Genomic DNA, 21,217 nt, shown 5'->3' on the forward strand with positions numbered 1-21,217 from the left:
CTGAGAGAGTGTGTGTAAGCTTGGTAATGCATGTGTATGTGAGATAGAGTATAAGCCTATGAGAAGGTTCGTGCATGCGTGGAGAGTGCAGGGTGTGTGTTAGTGTGTGAATATGGAGGGAGGGAAGGCTTGGTTACTTTGTGTGGTTGCTTATCCTGAAGTCTGCCTTGGAGGATGGTCACCCGAAGGTTTGAGGCCGAATGGCCTGGACCACTGGAGTGTTCCCCAACTGGGAGGGAACACACTTACCTGGTGATTGTTGTGCGACCGAGCAGACACTATGACAATGGATGCATGGACACTGCACAACAATCACCAGGCAAGTGTGTTCTCTCTTAGTCTGGAAATGCTTCAGCAGTCTGGGACATTCGGCCTCAGACTTTCGGGTGACCATCTTCCAAGGCGGACTTCGAGACAAGCAACAATGCAAAGTTGCCAAGTAGAGGCTGATAGACAAGTTTGGTACCCATGAGGATGGCCTCAACTGGCATCTTGGGTTTATGTCACACTACAGGTGACCCCACTGCACTATTCGGTCCCTCACACACACACATTCCTACTCACACAGACCCTCTCTCATACACAAGCTTTCATATGCACACACTTACATTCTCCACACTCACCATCTCACAGGCTTATACCCTGTCACACTCACACATACTTTACCAAGCTTACACACACAAACTCTCTCACATGCACTCACACCCAAACACACGCATTCACATACACATACTCACTCTGGTTCTCCTGCATGCACGCACGTGCATACACACACACACACACAATTTTATGGGGCAAATCTGTATTTTCAGAATTATATTTTATGTTGCTCAAAAATACATAACCTACAGTCAATCCATCTAAGATTCTATACATCCCACTTTCGAAATAGAACCAGTCTGACTCAAGATTGGGACACAGACACACTTTAACCGTACACCTTTATGCATTGTCTGAGCTGACATGACACATTTCATTAGAAAACCAGAAGTTATCTTAAGAATGTGACTTTAAAGGAAGTCTAGGATTTACATATTAACGAACCAAAATTAGTAAAACCATTCTAAAAGATGAAATACTAAGTTTGTTTAATATATTTCAACTGCATGACACTAACCATTTCCTATAAATTCTGCGTCTTATGGTGCTGCTCCACAACCACCTGATGAAGAAGCAGCGCACCTGGTGTTGTGTGATTTTTTTAAAAACTTCGTTTAAAGTTGGCCTGATGTGTAGGTGCCGGTGTTGGACTGGGGTGAAAAGAGCCAAACCTGTAACCTTAACTTTAAATCCGGTCTTTTTCAAGATAAAATTTCAGTTATATGACACTGTCAATAAACCTGTTAGACTGCAACCTAATATTGTCTGATATTTAACTTTGAAGTTGGCCTGTATACGTTTTACGTCAGTTCCTGCGGATGTACGTCACGGGGGGTTGCTTTGTCGACATTGGCTCGTTCTGTAACCGTCGCTGAATTTAAAAGTTTAAACGGGCGCGCGGCCGCTGCTGGTTGTTGGCTTTGTCAGCGATCCTCCGGTAAGCGCCAACTACAGGGGAGAGGGCTGTCTCCGGACGGGGACACAACCGGTCGATCCCGAGTCGGGGAGGACGGGGATTCAGACGGTTGTTTCGCTCCGAGGTGGAGAGGTGAGGAAGGGGAATGTAGACGGCCGCTCGGTCCCGGGAGGTGAGGGGTGTGAGGGAGGGGAATGTAGACGGCCGCTCGGTCCCGGGAGGTGAGGGGCTGTCGCCTCCTAATTTACTTGCTCCCAGAAGGGTTTGAGGGAAGGATGGAGGATTCGCCAGCACTGGAGGGCCCGCAGGGATGTGAGCAGGAAGAAGGGCTGCCCTGCCCTGTGTGTGCGGCAGTACGGCCGCCTCGGGTTCTGGGATCTGTCCGTACGTTACTAAAGGCCTGGTCTTGAATTTCTGATGCGGAGGGTCCATGAGGGTTGGCGGTGGCTTGCTCCTTTTTCAACTGAATCTATACTTGAGTTTTGATCTCCACAATGGTGTAGTAAGATTGGATTTATTGACATACTACTGGCTTCAGGAAACTTAACTTCCGTAACATGTACATTGGAAGATATTTAAGGGTATTTGTTTTGCTATGTCTACAGAGAGTTCTCACTATTGTGTGTTGTGAAGTGTAACACTTTTTGGGATCACTTTTTGATGCTCGATGTGTTCAGATGTATGGTGGTGCCTCTCTATTCAGGCTGGGTTCGCATATGCCTAGGCATCTTGCAGCTGCTTCATCCACCCTTAACTATGGGGATATATCTTCAGTTTGATCAAGGAATTCTGTGTCTGCGCATAGGATTTACACAGGGTGTGAGGGTATCTTTAGATAGTCATCCACGGCAATAATTATTTCTGAATTCTTTCTGAAGAGGTGCGCTATAAAGTATCTCCGAGAAGGTTTTCAGTTAAGGTGTGAATTGAGGTAAAAATTTTAATCACAAAGAACGGCGGATGTTAGACAATGGAAACCAAAACGGAAATTGCTGGAAACACTCAGCATATTTGACAGTATCTGTAGAGAAATCCGTTAACGTTAGGGTCGAGTGTCCCGTCCTCTGAACATCGAACTGGAGTTCTTTGGGGGGAGGAGGAAGCACTCGACCCCGAACATTAACTGATTTCTTTCCACAAACCTGCTAAGCTTTTCCAGCAATTTCTGGTTTTGGTTAAATTTATTTCTGTAGTTCTCCAGAATTTTAAAAAAGTTAGAAATTGAGACGAGAGATTCTTAAAATGTGTTCTTTTGAGATTTGCTTAACTTTTAAAAATAAATTAATTAACAGGTTTGTTTTTCGACTTGGGGCAGACCATTTATACAGTCCTAGAGGTGTACAGCACAGAAACAGATCCTTCAGTTCAACTTCTCCATGCTGACCAGATATCCTAATCTAGTCCAATTTGCCAGCACTTGGCCCATATCCCTCTAAACATATACCCATTCAGATGCCTTTTTACCTGCTCTATAGAACATAGAACAATACAGCACAGAACAGGCCCTTCGGCCCACGATGTTGTGCCGAACATTTGTCCTCATTTAAGCACCTATCCATGTACCTATTCAATTGTCGCTTGAAGGTCACCAATGATTCTGACTCTGCCACTCCCACAGGAAGCGCATTCCATGCCCCCATCACACTCTGGATAAAGAACCTACCCCTGACATACCCCCCCCCCCCCCCCCCCCCATACCTTCCACCCTTCACCTTAAATTTATGTCCCCCTGTAACACACTGTTGTACCTGGAGAAAAAGTCTCTGTCTACTCCATCTATTCCCCTGATCATCTTCTAAATGTCTATCAAGTCATCCCTCATCCTTCGTCGTTCCAATGAGAAAAGGCCTAGCACTCAACCTATCCTCGTATGACCTATTCTCCATTCCAGGCAACATCCTGGTAAATTTCCTTTGCACCCTCTCCAAAGCTTCCACATCCTTCCTAAAATGAGGCAACCAGAACTGTGCACAATACTCCAAATGTGGCTGTACCAAGTTCCTGTAAAGCTGCAACATCACCTCATGACTCTTGAATTCAATCCCTCTGCTAATGAATGCTAATACACCATAGGCCCACTTACAAGCTCTATCCACCTGAGTGGTAACTTTCAAAGAACTATGAACATAGACCCCAAGATCCCTCTGCTCCTCCACCTTACTAAGAACCCTACCGTTAACCCTGTATTCCGCGTTCTTATTTGTCCTTCCAAAATGGACAATCTCTCACTTGCCTGGGTTGAAGTCCATCTGCCACTCCTCCGCCCAGCTCTGCATCATATCGAAGTCCCTTTGCAGCCGACAACAGCCCTCCTCACTACCCACAACTCCATCAATTTTCGTATCGTCTGCAAATTTACTGACCCACCCTTCGACTCCCTCTTCCAGGTCATTAAAAAAATTACAAACAGCAGAGGACCCAGAACTGATCCCTGTGGAACTCCACTTGTAACTGGGGTCCAGGCTGAATGTTTACCATCTACCACCACTCTGACTTCGACTGGTTAGCTAGTTCTCTATCCAACTGGCCAAACTTCCCACTATCCCATGCCTCCTGACTTTCTGCATAAGCCTATGATGGGGAACCTTATCAAATGCCTTACTAAAATCCATATACACTACATCCACTGCTCTACCCTCATCCACACGCTTGGTCACCTCCTCAAAGAATTCAATAAGACTTGTAAGGCAAGACCTACCCCTCTCAAATTAGTGCTGGCTGTCCCTAATGAAGCAGTGTCTTTCCAGATACTCATAAATCCTATCCCTCAGTACCCTTTCCATTACTTTGCCTACCACCGAAGTAAGACTAACTGGCCAGTAATTCCCGGGGTTATCCCTATTCCCTTTTTTGAACAGGGCACAATATTCGCCACTCTCCAGTCCCTGGCAACCCCCCCCCAAACATTGACAGTGATGACGAAAAGATTATTACCAACGGTTGTGCAATTTCCTCTCTTGTTTCCACATAATCCTAGGATAGATCCCGTCAGGCCCGGGGGACTTGTCTATCCTCGAGTTTTTCAAAATGCCCAACATCTTCCTTCCTAACAAGTATCTCCTCTAGCTTACCAGTCCATTTTATACTCTCCTCTTCAACAATATGGTCCCTCTCATTTGTAAACACTGAAGAAAAATACACATTCAATACCTCTCCTATCTCTTCCGACTCCATACAGTCTCCCACTACTGTCCTTGATCGGACCTGCCCTCATTCTCATCATTCTCATGTTTCTCACATATGCATGAAAAGGCCTTGGGGTTATCCTTGATCCTACTCGCCAAAGATTTTTCATGCCCTCTCTTAGCTCTCCTAATCCCTTTCTTCAGCTCCCTCCTGGCTATCCTGTATCCCTCCAACGCTCTGTCTGAACCTTGTTTCCTCAACCTTATGTAAGCCTCCTTGTTCCTCTTTACTAGACATTCAATCTCCCTTGTCAACCAAGGTTCCCTCACGCGACCATCAGATACATACATATCAAGGACACGTCGTATCTGTTCCTTGAAAAAGTTCCACATTTCAATGACATCCTTCCCTGACAGCCTATGCTCCCAATTTATGCTCCTCAGATCCTGTGTTGCAGCATCGTATTTACCCTTCTCTCCTCCCCCCTCCACCCCCCACCCAAATTGTAAAACCTGCCCTGTTGCACGCACTTATCTCTCTCCATAACCAAGATGAAAGTCACAGAATTGTGGTCACCATCACCAAAATGCTCACCCACTAACAAGCCCATCACTTGTCTTGGTTCGTTACCAAGTACCAAATCCAATATGGCCTCCTCTCTGTTCAGACAATCTACATACTGAGTTAGAAAAGCTTCCTGGACACCCTGCACAAACTCCACCCTGTCCAATCTACTTGATCTAAAGAGCTTCCAATCAATATTTGGGAAGTTGAAATCACCCATGACTACTGCCCTGTGGCATCTGCATCTTTCCAAAATCTGTTTCTCCACATCTCTGCTGCTATTTTGGGGCCTATAGTAAGCACCCAACAAGGTTCCTTTCCTATTTCAGCCCATACTACCTCCAAAGGCAGATCCCCCTTGAACTACCTTCCTGCAGCCGTTATACCATTTCTAATTAGCAACGCCACCCACCCCCTCCTTTTTTACCAACCACCCTAATCTTACTGAAACATCTGTAACCAGGAATCTCCAACAACCATTCCTGTCCCTCTTCTATCCGTGTTTCCATGATGCCAACAACATCGTAGTCCCAAGTACCGATCCAAGCCTTAAGTTCACCCACCTTATTTCTGATACTCCTTGCGTTGAAGTATACACACTTGAGCCCATCTGTGTCCGCAAGTATTCCCTGTCAGTGCTACCTTCTTCACAGCTTCCCTATGTTCTTGGACATCCTTGTTTTCCCCCCCCCCGCCCCACCCCCCAACGAAGAGTGCTAGCAAACCTACCTCCCAGAATGCAGTCCAATTGTCCAAATACCTGAAGCCGTCCCTCTACACCATCCTTGCAGCCACGTGTTCAACTGCACTTTTGCCGCACTGTCACGTGGCATCGGCAACAACCCAGAGATGACTACTCTATCCGTCCTAGCTTTTAGCTTCCACCCTAACTCCCAGCTCCTGAATGACCTACCCACCCCTCTTCCTACCTATGTCATTGGTGCCAATCTGCACCTTGACTTCTGGCTGCACACCCTCCCCCTTAAGGATTCTGACGACACGGTCCGCGATGTTTCGGACCCTGGTACCAGAGAGCCAACAAACCATCCGAGAGTCTCACCCATGTCCACAGAACCGCCTGTCTGTCCCTCTAACTATAGAGTTTCCTATAACTAGCGCTCTCCTCCTCTTTCCCCCTTTCCCTTCTCAGCCTCAGAGGTGGCCCCCGTGTCAGAGACAAGGTCACTGCAGCTTACCCCTGCTAGGCCATTCCCCCCCCCCCAACAGTATCCAAAGCGGTATACTTATTGTTGAGGGGAGCGACCACCGGGGATCCCTACACTGCCTGCTTCCTCCCCTTCCCACCTCTGTTACTCAGCTACCTCTGTTCTCTGGCGTAACTATGTCCCTGTAGCTTCTATCTATCACTCTCTTAGCCTCTCGAATAATCCTCAGTTCATCCAACTCTAGCTCCAGTTCACTAATGCGATCTGAGGAGCTGGCTGCACTTCCTGTAGTTGAAGTCGGCAGGAGCATCGGTGGTCACCCCTATCTCAAACATTCTGCAGGAGGAACATTCCACTGCCTGCACTGCCATAACTCTACACTTAGTCTCCAAAACAAGAACAGTAAGTAGCTTACCTATTCAGCCGACTGAGTCCTTTTTTTTAAGGTTAGAGGAGGGATGGAGACACTACGTGGAGTGTCTCGGGTTCCATCTCCACTCAAACTTCTTACCTTCCCAGAAGCCTCTGTTGACGACTTCTAGGTTCCTGCTCCTAGTTTGGGAGGAAAAAACAGACTGCAAAAAGAAAAACGTTAATTTAAATTGGTAATTGTACCAGCCCTCCTCCATTTCCTCTGGCAGCTCATTCCATTCACATACCAATCTCTTTGTGAAAATGTTGCGTCCCTCTTCTTCTCCCCTCCCAACTAAATCTATGCTCCCTAGTTCTGGACTCCCCTACTGCAGGGAAAAGACCTCATCTATTTGTCCTATCTGTGCCCCTCATGATTTTATAAACCTCTCGGCCTCTGTCTCTCTCATCTCAAATCCTCCAACACTGACAACATCCTTCTGATAAGAAGGCCAGAATTGCATGTAATATTCCAACAGAGGTCTAATCGATTTCCTGTAAAGCTGCAACATTTCCTCCTAACTCCATAGTCGATACTCTGACAATAAAGGAAAGCATACCAAATGCTGCCTTCATTATCCTATCTACCTGCAACTCTACTGTCAAGGAGCTATGAACCTGTACTCCAAGGTCTCTGTTCAGCAACTCTCCCCAGGGCCTTACCATCAAGTCCTGCTCTGATTTGCTCTTCCAAAATGCCACACCTCGCATTTTTTTGGAATTAAACTTCATTTGCCACTCCTCAGCCCCTTGGCCCACCTGAGCAAGATCCCGTTGTTACCATAGAAAGGGTTGAGAGGAGCGTTCCCTTTGCTTTATTATAATTTCAATGTTTGACATTGAGCAAGTCTGCCTTTTCAAATACAGGGAAGGTCTAGCAGGAGCAGGGAGGTTGTCAGTACTGAAAATATAGTACTGTGGTTGCAAGAACAAGTTTTGTGGTGTTACTTGGCAGCCATTGACTTCAGTCTTTTTGCCACATGCAAAGCACAAATAGGTTGGAGTATTCTTTGTGTAGATGAGCACAACTCATCTGCGGCACGGTGGCACAGTGGTTAGCACTGTTGCCTCACAGCGCCTGAGACCCGGGTTCAATTCCCGACTCTGGCGACTGACTGTGTGGAGTTTGCACGTTCTCCCCGTGTCTGCGTGGATTTCCTACGGGTGATCAGGTTTCCTCCCACAGTTGAAAGATGTGCAGGCCAGGTGAATTGGCCAAGCTAAATTGCCCGTAGTGTTAGGTAAGGGGTAAATGTAGGGGTATGGGTGGGTTGCGCTTCGGGTCGGTGTGGACTTGTTGGGCCGAAGGGCCTGCTTCCACACTAAGTCTAGTCTAATCTAATCTAAACTCCAAGACTCGGAAAACACAACCTTAACTTGAACAAAACGGTCTGCTTGAATAACATTCTCTCTAATCCAATGGTGCATTGTGTTATACTGAAACCTTGCAAAGGATGTAATGCATCAACTAGTGTCTCTGATAGCTTGCAAACCCACACCATTGGCGTGACTGTAAGTTACCCAAATTTCACAAAATCAATGTGCAATTAACCTGATCTTAAAAATAACATTAATCAAACATGATGTGGTGTGCCAATGTTGGACTGGGATGGACAAGGTTAAAAATCACGCAACACCAGGGTATAGTCCAACAGGTTTATTTGGAAGTAAATGAATCAGTGATTTTTTTTTCCCCCAATATCAAGATAGTTGGTGTATGTGGATGGCATGGAACTGCAGCAGACCCCTGTTGTGAAGATATCTATCCTTACATGAATGTGGCCCATTTTTTTGCAACAATGAACTTCCTGTATCAACATGAATGTGCAGATTTGTGTGCACATAAAATTGCTACATCATGAGCTGGTATTGACAAATAAGTAGTCTTTTGATCAAAAAGGACTGAAACCAGTCACTCCAATTGGGTGTGATAAGTTGTTGTCAATTTTGATTTGCACCATTTATGGGAATTTTCACATTGGAGATGAAACCTCACCTATAAAAGAATCTTCTGCAGGCAGAAAACAAAGCAAGCTGTATTTCAAGCTGCTGTTTAATAGTTTTTGTTTATGACAACAGGTTTGAAGCTGGAGGAAGCTTGTGTGCTCTCAAGAGTCTGCTCAGTGACTAGATAAGATTAAAATCACATCAGGACGTGGAGTACTCAAGACAACGGAGATATTTGCTACTGCTGATGATCCAAGACATTGATTAAACAACTTTAGTCTTGGGTCAGAACCTTTTTTTAAGGTATGAAATGAATGTGTATTTAATTTGTTTTCCTACTGGATTGCTCTCCTTGTTTACATGCCTGATGTCCTTTTTTAAAAATTCCCCTGGGTGAGCATACAATGTTCTTTCGTTTATGGTTAGATGGGTCAGTGTTTTGATTGTCATCAGGAAGACAGTATCTCCTCCGTGTGCTTCCATTACTGTATTGAAGCATTCTCTGAAAGGATGCTTGAGTCTTTCATGGACCTGAAATCTATAATGGGCTAGAGTTTTGTCAGAGTCCAGGCTGACTCTATCTTCTACTCTAATTGTTCCCCATCTGATTTGTTAACTACATTGAAAATTGGTTAATATGTAATGGATTGTGGATGATTTGATTTTGCTTTTATTTTGTTCATGTTTATGGGATGTGGGTTTTCAGTTATTGCTCTGAACATAGTTGAGAGTTTGGAGAAACATGAAGGCCAGGTCAGGTCTGTCCTTCCTTCCTTCCTCCTTTGTGCACTCTTGCATTTCATGTGCATATATAGTCCAAATTTAAACTTCATTAGTTAACTTAAATCACTGTCTACTTTGCTTAAATTTTATCCTTTTTTTTGTGCCATTCAGTGACATCATGGCTTCTAGAACAGCAATCACAATGGCAGACACGGATAACATGCTGAAATTGTTTGGTGAAAAACTCCATATTGTTATTGAAGATTTCAAAGAAAATACCATATGGCTGAAAGAAATCCAAGAGGAAGCCAAAAAGATGTTCATCAGGTTAAAAAAAGTTTTGTAATTTTGCAAACTCCATTTTGGCTACTGTACCTTTTTTGCTTTTGATATACTGTCAGTTTTGTAGCTGTCGAAACAAAATATTGAGTAGATTACCAGAGGCTGGTTTTTCGACAAAAGTTGCAGAGTTATACAAGTTTTAGATTTTCAGTTCAATGAAATTTTTAACTTGTTATAGGGCTAAATCCCTTAACCAACCTCATGAATAGGTAGCTTAATAAAGGCAAGCTATTTGAGATGTTTTGCTGGGATTGGTGAATACAGTTGTCACTTCAAGTATAATTGAACATTTTTATATTATTAATTTAAAAGTTAATTTCAATTGGCACTTGTTTCAAAAAATCATTAAAAGTGTTGTTTTATTAAGTTTTTTTTCAAGTCTCCTGATGGAAACACAGGCTGAATTGAGACATGTTTTACCATCATATTTAAGATGCAGCAAAAAACAATTCAGACAAAAGCTGCCAATGGTGTTGCAGCCAATTGCACTATCATTGGTTACCTGGTGAATCATAAACTTCGTGCTTTAGTGCATGAACCACTGTTCCCTGGTCAAAATCCTTCTAAGTAGTTTTCATTACAAATAGGAGCTATACCTCATTCAGAAAGTCAAAATCAATTGGTGCATCCTTCCGTGACAATGTCCAGTTAGATTTGCCATTTCATCATTTTGGCCTAGTTTGATTTCAACAACTTCAGATTAATCTGCAAGGTTGTTTTGGTTTGTTTGTTTCTGTGAAAAATAGCCATATTTGTCTTGCAGTCAACAACCCTTCCAATTTTCAATTTATTATCTTTGACTCCTGAAACAGTTTTCTGTCCACACTGTCAACAAAGACCACTACTTTCCAGCTCTCTAATGTTAGACAAGTTCATCTAAAATCTTTGTTACCCCAGAAAGCTGAGTATTCTATTGGTCTCCTGAATAATTTGATTTTGCACCCAGTATAGACATGGGCCCTCCAATTCTGCCCATATTTTAAGACTCTTCAAATCTCATTTGCCAATCATGTGTGCTTTCTAACCATCATGGACTTCCTGTCAGATGATATCTAAGTTCTTTTTAAAATTCTTATCCTTGTCTTCAGATCTCATCACTGTCTCTTTTCGCTTCTCTCTTTCCCCCCCCACTCAGTGCAGCTGCTGCAGCCCTAAAGTCTTTTGATGCCTATAGTTATTTTTGGTCTTTTTTTTAAATTGCTTAATCATTGGTGACATTACTGCCATTTTCCTTTGTTGCAAGATATGAAATTCTCTCCTCTCTTATTGACATGTCCTTTTTTGAAATCTAGATCCTAGATCAAGTTCTTGCTCATTGTGGCCTAGCAATTTTTTTTAAAAAATGTTGTTTTCATTAGTATCACTTAAATGTCTTGTGATGTATTACTATGTAAAATGTGTCTCCAGAAATGGATGTTTTTGTGCATTGTTCATTTGGCCCCCAAGAACGAGTAAATGAACAGGTTATAAGTTGCCAACCAAAAATATAGAATCTTTCTCTCCACCGATCTTAAAATCCATCTAGTAAATTCTAAAATGTTGAGTGTAGGTGTTACAATTCCCTTCAAGCCCTGAGTCTGTCTTTATCATCAAAGAAATAGGGCCATGTACACTGCCAGTATACAGTGCACATTTATTCACTTGCACAAATGAATATAAACACAAATAAGAACTTGAGCACCAGTTGAGTTTAGCTGCTAATGTGAGAATTGAAAATATTTTCAGTAATTTTACTGCCGAACCTGAGCTGATGCCAAAAACACCTTCAGAAAGAAAGCGGCGTAGGAGGCGACCATCTCTGGCCCAGGATTCCACGAAGAGGTAAGCATTATCAGTGGTGTCCAGTAAACTGAGATGTAGTTTGAAGGCATTAATCTCCTGAACATATTCAGTGGTCAAATTGCTTTCTTTAGAAGCAAGAGAAATACTGGTTTTTAAGTTTGCAAAATTTCCTGAATTTCAGAATAGTGTCAACTTTGGAAACACAATCCTGTTCAAAAATAGGGTAAGAAAAAATGGCACAACAGGGTACTGACTATGACATTAATATGGGAATTTCTTGAATCTATTGGTAAGGCAATCTTAGAGTATGACATTGCATTAGCATTGTTTTGCAAAAGGTAACTTGAGTTTGACAAATTTATTTAGGGCGTTTAAGGGTGTAATGAGAGACATGGGTGAAGAGAAGCCATTTGGATTCCAAAAGAAATTCAATATGGTGTCAAACCCAAGGCCATAGGCAATAGAAGGTTCATGGATTTGCAGCAATAGTATTTGCGTTGATATTGGTTTGATTAATGGACAAGAAAAGAATTGTGATAAGTGGGATGTTATGTGGGGGGGGGGGGGGGTGGTAGTGAGGGCCATTGTACAATGGACCAAGTAAACGGTGCATGCTATCATTAGAATGAAATATGATTTCTTAAGGCATTAAAGCTCATTAGTATGGGCAAAAAGAGTTTGCTTCTATTGGTTGGGCAATGTATGACATTAGAAACTGGCCCAAAAATATGCATTTTTGACTGAGGTAAGAAATTTCTTCATGCAAAGTATAGTAAATGTTTGGATGATCACTCTCTCTCTCTCCAGAAGGTTGTAAATGCTCCATTATTGACTATTCAAGACTGAGATAGACTTTTGGCCCAATAGAATCGAGGAATATGTGTAGTCAAAAAAAATGAAGTAAAGGCAGAATATCCACCATGATCATAGCAAAGCAGACTCTACACATCAGGTCCACTCCTCTTCCTATTTCTTGCATGTAAAGGTCTGCCTTTTCAGGCTGTGAACTACTGGTGGGTAATCTGATGCTGGTACAGAGCAGTCTGCTGGATGGCTGTCTGGGTTGAAATTAAGTGTGCGCAGGAAAGTATAAAATTGAAAGAAATTTCCGATTCAAGTGTGAATGAGTTGCTCTCCTTTGTATTCTATTTACCTCAAAGTTATTGAATTTAATAAGGTTTTGGGGAAAAGTAGTATGCTGCTTTTGTAGAATGTAGTTCCACTACACTGTTTCAAAGTTTGGAAGTCCAAATGATAAAAAGAAGGATGGGATGAGGAAGATGAGTCTACTTCCATTTTATGCTGAATTGAGAGGTGAGTTCTTGTGCAGTTCAAAGTACTCTCTTCCCAAGAGTCCAATGCATAGCATGTTTCATGCTTCATTATATGATGACTTTTTTGGATTGTTCTTAATGGATCATTTGGCTAGTACCATGACAGCTATTTTGATTTTTGCTTTGACTTCCATTGAAGTTTGGTACTAAGGTTCTGTCTTTAATGTATTCACATTTCACTGTACAATAGTTAATGAAACTACTTTTTGTGCCATCATGTGACAAAAGTACTGAATAACTCCAATTCTTTTGGAACTGAACCAGTGTTATGAAAGCTTCAGTGAATGAAGGATGGAATGTCCCTAACTGCGTGTGAAGTAAACTTTAGAAAATGTTGCTCATATGAAGGAGTGTTGGATCTGGTTAATTTGATTTGTGTAGAGATTTTAATTTGAAGGATTTTATTTCTCCAGACTTTCTCGAAGCAGAAGAAATTTGAGGCGCTCTTCAACTCAAAGGGCAAAGCTCAGAAGTAGGGTTGTTGAGGAAGATAACAGTGGCTACAATAAGATAGTTGAGGAGCCAGAACCTCCTGTACGTCTAACACGGTCAACGACACGTGCATTAGCAACTGCCAATCTTGAAACTGAGAAAAATGAGCTTGCAGTTGTCCCAGTTAATGGTAGAGTGCCACTTGTTGTCCTGTCACCCAATGACTGTAAAAGTGTTGAGTTTCACCAAAAAGGTGAAGTTGTTGACTTAACCAAAACTCTGTCGACTTCTTCTGAAGATGTGCAAAAGGAATTTGAAAGACAACCACCTTCTAATGCACCTGTTTTGGAAACCATATCTGCTGCTACTTCAGTGATCCCCAGGAGCCCAAATCGAGCAGCAACTAAGATGAAAATAGCAGGTGCAGTAACTGCTAAAGAAAATAATGTGAATGAGTGTTTAGCTGATCAGGAATTAAATAATTCTATGAAGTCGTCAACAGTTAGTGAGAACTCCATCACTGAAGATGAAAACCAGTCTAGCCATAAGGCTGTTCGTAGATCAATGCGGAAAAGCATCACCAATCACCGGTCCAGCTGTCATAGCTTATTGGATAAATATTCATTGAATATTCAACGGACTGTCATGGTACAAGAATCGATGAGGAAATCCTTGCGTAAATCCATGGCCAAGAGGAGGAATATTCGAGAATCCTCTGCTTCCAGCTGTAAGTATAAATGTACATGTTTTAGATGACAATGTGGTGACAAATTGTACCTAGTCTATCTGCAAAAAAAAAGTTAACTAAGTTCTTCTACTTGAACCATATGAAACTGAACTTAAGACCACAAAATATTTTGGCTATATTTGCAAATATAAGGATCTGTTGAGACAAGGAAGAAAAGCCTATCTCATAGCTTGTATAACACTGTTGTATAACCTGTTTATTATAAATTTGATTTGATTTCCCTACTGTGTGGAAACAGGTCCTTTGGCCCAACAAGTCCACACTAACTCTCCAAAGAGCAACCCACCCAGCCCCCAATATTTATCCCTGACTAGGCACCCAACACTATTTGGGCAATTTAGCATGGCCAATTCACCTGACCTGCACATCTTTGGTTTGTGGGAGGAAACCGAACCACCCAGAAGAAACCCATGCAGATTCAGGGAGAACGTGCAAACTCTACACAGTTGCCCGAGGTGAGAATTGAACCTGGGTCCCTGGTGCTGAGGCAGCAGTGCAAACCACTGAGCCACTGCACCACCCCAACAAGTCCATACTGACTCTCCGAAGAGCAACCTAGCCAGACCCAGTCCCCTACCCTATATTTACCCCTGACTAATGCACCTAACACTACAGGCTATTTAGCATGGCCAATTCACCTGACCACATCTTTCCAGGTTTAGGCTTAAGAAGCAATGACAGGAATCATCTGAGATCTGGAGGTTAGCTATTGTTGTCTTAATCTAGCAGAATAGCTTGAAAGTGGATGGTGTTCAAACTGGACAGCGTAGTCCAAATAGGAGCATGTTGAACTTTATCATCTAGTTTAGTAACAACATGAATATGCTTCAACATTAACTCCCCTTTCCTTTGTTTCCTTTATTCCCTCATTGCCCCAAAGTTATTGATTCTCTGACTTGAATATAATTGTGAAATATCTATAGTATTCTCTCTCTGGAGAGTTCCAGGGCTTCCCAACTTTGAAGAAACGTCTGTCCAAAATGACTGATCCCTTATTCTTGAGATTATAATCCTCTCATTCTAGGCTTCTAACTGAGATGTCCTCTCTGAATTGCTTTTTTAATGTCAGTACGATCACTGGTGGTAGTGTCCCTGCCCTGAACCAAGAAACCTAGGTTCAAGTCCCATCTGCTCCAGACATCTCTGAAGTGGTTGATTTAGGAAAAAGTCAAATCACCTATTTTGACTCTGAAGTTCCAAAGACTGCTACCCGATCATGTAATCTCCTTGTAGTTTAACCTTTTGCACCTGTTTTTTAATTGAAAATCCAAACATGTATTGCTTTAATTTTATCTGCTGTCCTAGTTGGATCACAACATCCCCTACTTTGTTTCAGGGAGAAGATAATATCAACTTTAGTCATCTGCATAATTCTTGTCAAGATTCTATCCTCACTCTGCAGCTGCTGTTGCAATGCTAATCATGGCAGCTAAATTTGCCATGAGTTTCTGACTGCGTAGACTTGTCATAATGACTACTATCTTCTCTGCAGCTTGATCTGTCCCAATCCCATCTGTCTGAAACTTTCAAAATGCTATTGTCATGTCAGATCTAATCCTAGTATGCTATGATAACTGAAACTCCACAGCATTTTTGTTGCAATTTACTGTGATCAGTCCCCAGATAGTTCTGGGTTCTTTTTATTATTAAATTTTTGGATGAGAATATAGAAGGCATGGTTAGTAAATTTGCAAATGATACCAAATTAGTGGCATAGTAGACTGTGAAGAAGGTTTTCTAAGATTACAAAGGGATGTCTATTAAAAGGGTCAATGGGCTGAAAAGTACCAGACGGTGTTCAATCTGGATAAATGTACCAAAATGCAAAACCTCTTTTGAAGTCTGTGTCACATATAGACAGGATGGTTAAAAAGGCATTTGACATGCTTGCCTTCATTGCTTAGTCCTTTTTTTTTGATTATGGGAGTTGGGAAGCCATTTGAGGTTGTTTGGGGTATTGATGAGACCTCTAGAATGCTGTGTCCAATCCAGTTTTAGGAAGAATATTCTCAAGCTGGAGCGTGTTCTGAAGAAGTTTGCCAGGATGTTGGTGGGTATGGAAGGTTTGAGAGAGAAGCTGGGACTTTTTCGCTGGAGCGTAGGTTGAAAGATGAGCTGATAGGTTTATAAAATGGGAGCTTATTTTTCCCTAAATTGGGAGATTTCAAGACTTAGGTGGTACAATTTAAAGGTGAGCAGGGCGATTTTAAAGACATGAGGGGTAATTGTTTCACTAGGTGGCTCACGTGGAATGAACTTCCTGAAGATGTGGTGGATGTGGGCACAATTACAATTGGATAGGTACATGAATAGGAAAAGTTTGGAGGGATATGGCCCAGGAGCAGGCAGGTGGGACTAATTTAGTTTGGGATTATGTTTGGCACGGGCTGGTTGGACTGTAGGTTCTGTTTCTGTGTTGTATGACTCATGTCTTGCATTATGTTAATTAAATGATCACCCAAAATCATGGAACAAGTTGGAAAAAGACTATTTAGTGTGGCGCATGGATTGTTCAGGTGCAGATGTTATCTACTATTTTTGTTTGATCATTGACTACTATCCTGTACTGTATCTTGTGCTAGAAAATCTAGCCAAATTTTGTAACTGGCTTTATTCTCTTAAATACACCTGTCAGAATCCAGAATTGATCAGGTATTTTTCAACTTAAGATTTTATTTGGTGCTTTTTATTTCATTTTAAAACCTTCTAATTTGCTTGTCTGTCTTTTGCTTTTAGCTCACGTCAATAATGACAATATGGATGAGAGAATGCGGTAAGAGAATATTTATTTCAATATTCATTCTGAATATTGACCAGCAAGTCATTAAATGGGTCACAAATAATCTTTTTCTTTTTCGGAACAAATATCCAAGTTTCTAAATTTTGTGGCTATCTGAAGGACCTGTTCTACATTTATGGGATATGGGTGCTGTTGGCAAGGCCAGCATTTGTTGCCCAACTCTAACTGATGTATTAGTGAATGGCTTGTTCAACCACTTCGGAGGGCGGTTAATAGTCAACCATATGACCGTGGGTCGCAAATCACTTAAGTCAGCCCAAGTAAGGATGGCAGATTTCTTTCCCTCAAGGACAGAGTGTAATGGAAGGGTGCTTAAAGCAATGGTTTAATGGTTCCATCACTGCTTGCTTTTTGTTTCCTCCACTCCCCTTGGTCTATTCAAAATTTAACCTAGGAAGGTAATGGCTGTTATTTTCACTTGTATGTGATGATGGGAACTCTTATTTTCTCTCTCTCTCTTGCTTCTTCTAAATTCAACGATGAAAGTGGAAATGGGAATGATATGGGGAGGTGTGGAGTGGAGCAGCCCACTGTATGCTATAACACAAAGTCAGATCATCCACATTGTTCCCCCGTCTGTGTATATTTTCTTGTTAAAACATTTGCTCTTCCTATGAGCAAATTTTGTTATAAACAGCTGGTGCATAGGTGATACGAGTTTTTGCAATTTCAATTAGGATAAGGTGCCTTTCAAACCTTTTTGACCACTCCTGTTAATTCTTTTAAAACAGGATCTTCTGAGGCCAATTTTTATGTGCCCTGTATTTTTCCTAGCTAAGATCCAGTAACCAGACTAGTTGTTAGTTATTGAAAGTTACAATCTGCTGACACAAGGTATGAGATCTACAATGATTAAAAATGCTTAATCCTTAAATTGAGTTTTGTGTTCTGGTTAGTGAAAACAGCTACATTCCTCTAGATACCAATATAATTGGAAACATTGAGCCCTGCTGTCTGTAAGACTTCACCTTGAAATGTCCAAAAACAGTTATACTTTGCATTTATCACATACATATTTCCTGATTTTAGATGTCACCTGATCTATGCATAACTATACACTGCCTTTTTAAGCTGTGAAGTAGCCTGTTCAGGAAACTAGTTAGTTGGAAAATGTTAGTTTGTACTGCTCATAAATATTAAATTGCTAAGATATGAACAATGAGATTCTTTGGCAGAATAGTGTGCTCTGTTTTAGAAATGGCTTATTAATTAATTGAAACATGTAGTGCAGGGCTAAATGGCATCTTGCTCAGTGTTCTAACACACTTCTAAGTTGGTTTTATGTACCACACCAGAGGCTTCATAACACAACTGAGGCTGACTTATTATTGTTATCATTATAGAAATGCTACATTGTTATCTTTTTGATGCGCTATCTTTTGAGTGAGCTGCTAAACGGAGTACCTCTTTGGACTTGGGCCCACAAAAGTTTCCACGTCACTATTTCAAAGAGCAAGGAAAATCTCCCTAAGTTCTGGTCAATATTTATTATCACCAGCATCACAAAAACAAATGTTTATCAATTGTTGTTAAATTACTATTTTTGCACCTCTGCTGTGTGCAAATTTCATTGCTGTATTACTGCACTAAATAGTATTGTTAAACTTCCGGTCATTGGTTGTGGATTGCTGTACTTTGGGATGTCCTAGAGTTGTGAACAATATAAATTGTATGTTTTAATACCGGGGCCAATTGCAATTTATGAACGGCAAAGTTTGATAAGCACATATATAAATCACATTACATGTATGGAATAGAATAGATTTCAGTATAGGAACACATGTCAGCAGCATTCTCTTCCCTTGATTTTCTATTCCAACTGCAAAATGTAGTTGGAGCTGAAGAGTTAAATTTGCTGTAAAAGCAAAAGTGCACAACCATCTGGCCAGTGAGATAATATCTAATCAATCTTTTCCTAGATTTTTAAATCGAAGATTGGAAACACTTAGAGAATTGTACCTATGGCTATTTGAGCATGTGTATATTAGCTATGGCACTGTGAAAGCCATTCATATAAACCTGCAGCATGGGTCTGTAGGCTCCAAACAATGTCCTCTCTTCCCATCCTTTGTAGTTGTTTAAAGTCTTTTGCTACATACTGTCAGAACTGTAAGTCTTGCATTGCAAGTGTTCACTTTAGATGCTATTGGAAATAAAGGCTTTTTAAAAATTCGTGTTTTATTGCTTTTGAGGACTTTGATGTGAACTCCCTTAAACTGCTGTAGTCTAGTGTTGAAGTGCTGTCAGGAAAGGAGTTCCAGGATTTTCTTTTGGTGACAGTGAAGCAATGACTGCTTCATAAATCAAATCTGAGCCGTTTGTTTCGAGGGAAACTTTGAAGGTAGTGATGTTTTTCTGGATCTGCTGCCCTTGACCTTCTAGATGGTAGAGATTGAGTTTGGAGAGTGTTTATAAGGAACTTTGAGTTTCTGCACTGCAAGTTTTTGGATGGTACACATGGTTGTCACTGAGCTTTGTATTTGTCAGTCTGAAGTTTTACAATCCTTGAGTTAAAACATCACCAGTATTTGAGAGCGCAGCTCTATGGTCCAGTAGGACTACAGTGGCTTTACATTTTTTATATATAACTTGTAAGCAATGCAGTTTTCAATTATTGAATTATGAAACAGGGGCAACCTTCTCAGAGTAGTACATGTATGGAATGAGGTGCCAGAGGAAGTGGTGGAGGTTGGTACAATTGCAACATTTAAAAGGCATTTGGGTGGGTATATGAATAGGAAGGGTTTGGAGGGATATGGGCTGGGTGCTGGCAGGTGGGACTAGATTGGGTTGGGATATCTGGGTGGGTTGGACCGAAGGGTGTTTCCATGCTGCACATCTGAGTGTACTCAATAAGTGTACTTAAGTCAGTTTTGTGATAACTTTTTTTGTTTTAAAAATCTGTCAGTTGTTGTTGCACTTAAAATTTATGGCCTCAGAAGCAGGTGAGGTGCTGGAAGACTGGAGATTGGCTAACATGGTGCCACTGTTTTTAAAAAAGGTGGTAAGGACAAACCAGGGAAATATAGACCAGTGAGCTTGGTATTGGTGGTGGGCAAGTTGGAGGGAATTTTGAGGGACAGGAAGTACGTGTTTTTGGAAAGGCAAGGACTGATTAGGGATAGTCAAATGGCTTTGCATGGGAAATCATGCCTCAAGCTTGGAGTTTTTTTTTTTGAGGAAGTAACAGGATTGAGGGCAGAGTGGTAGATGTGATCTATATGTACTTCAGTAAGGCATTCAGTAAGGTTCCCCATAGGAGACTGGTTAGCGTGGTTAGATCTCATGGAATACAGGGAGAACTAGCCATTTGGATATAGAACTGGCTCAAACGTAGGTGGTGGTGGAGGGTTGTATTTTAGACTGCAGACCTGTCACCAATCGAGTGCCACAAGGATTGGTGCTGGGTCCACTACTTTTCACCATTTATTCACATCAAATCATTGACATAAAAGGTATAGTTAGTAAGTTAGAGGTGTAGTGGACAGCAAAGAAGATTACCTCGGATTACAATGGGATCTTGATCAGATGGGCCAATGGGTTGAGAAGGGGCAGATGGAGTTTAATCTAGATAAATGCGAGGTGCTGCATTTTGGGAAAGCAAATCTTAGCAGGACTTATACATTTAATGGTAAGGTCCTAGGGAGTGTTGCTGAACAGAGACCTTGGAGTGCAGGTTCATAGCTCCCTGAAAGATGGTAGATAGGATAGTGAAGAAGGCATTTGGTATGATGTTTCCTTTTTACTGATCAAAGTATTGAGTACAGGAGTTGGGAGGTCATGTTGAGGCTGTACAGGACATTGGTTAAGCCACTGTTGGAATATTGCATGCAATTCTGGTCTCCTTCCTCTCCGAAAGATGTTGTGAAACTTGAAAGGGTTCAGAAAAGATTTAAAAGGATGCTGCTTGGGTTGGAGGATTTGCGCTGTAGGGAGAGGTTGAAAAGGCTAGGGCAGTTTTCCCTGGACCGTTGGAGGCTGAGGGGTGATGTTATACAAGTTTATAAAATCATGAGGGACATGGATAGGATGAATAGACAAAATCTCTTACCTGGGGTGGGAGAGTCCAGAATGAGAGGACATAGTTTTAGGGTGAGGGGGAAAGATAAGACCTCAGGGGCAACCTTTTCATGCAGAGGGTGATACATTTATTGAATGAGCTGCCAGAGGATGTGGTGGAATATTCAGAAGGCATCTGGATTGGTACATGAATAGGAAGGGTTTGGAGGGGTATGGACCAGGTGCTGGCAGGTGGGGCTAAATTAGGTTGGGTTATCTGGTCAGCATGGAAGAGTTGGAATGAAGGGTCTGTTTCAGTGCTGTATA

At 41.7% G+C, this 21,217-nt stretch overlaps 1 protein-coding gene across 2 annotated transcripts in view; it reads left to right on the forward strand.

Annotated features, from left to right (window-relative positions):
• Positions 1-1,496: 1,496 nt before the first annotated feature.
• Positions 1,497-21,217, forward strand: part of LOC132824402 (inner centromere protein A-like) — a 40,771-nt gene continuing 21,050 nt past the window's right edge. For both annotated transcript variants that reach the window (XM_060838829.1, XM_060838830.1), the window contains exons 1-6: positions 1,497-1,648; positions 8,863-9,033; positions 9,625-9,780; positions 11,521-11,616; positions 13,325-14,070; positions 16,828-16,864. In XM_060838829.1, coding sequence (XP_060694812.1) covers positions 9,632-9,780; positions 11,521-11,616; positions 13,325-14,070; positions 16,828-16,864 — 1,028 coding nt within the window. In that variant the 5' untranslated portion in view covers positions 1,497-1,648; positions 8,863-9,033; positions 9,625-9,631. The remainder of the gene's footprint in view (positions 1,649-8,862; positions 9,034-9,624; positions 9,781-11,520; positions 11,617-13,324; positions 14,071-16,827; positions 16,865-21,217) is intronic.

This window comes from Hemiscyllium ocellatum, chromosome 18 (genome assembly GCF_020745735.1).
Source record: "Hemiscyllium ocellatum isolate sHemOce1 chromosome 18, sHemOce1.pat.X.cur, whole genome shotgun sequence".
NCBI classification, from domain to species: Eukaryota; Metazoa; Chordata; class Chondrichthyes; order Orectolobiformes; family Hemiscylliidae; genus Hemiscyllium; species Hemiscyllium ocellatum.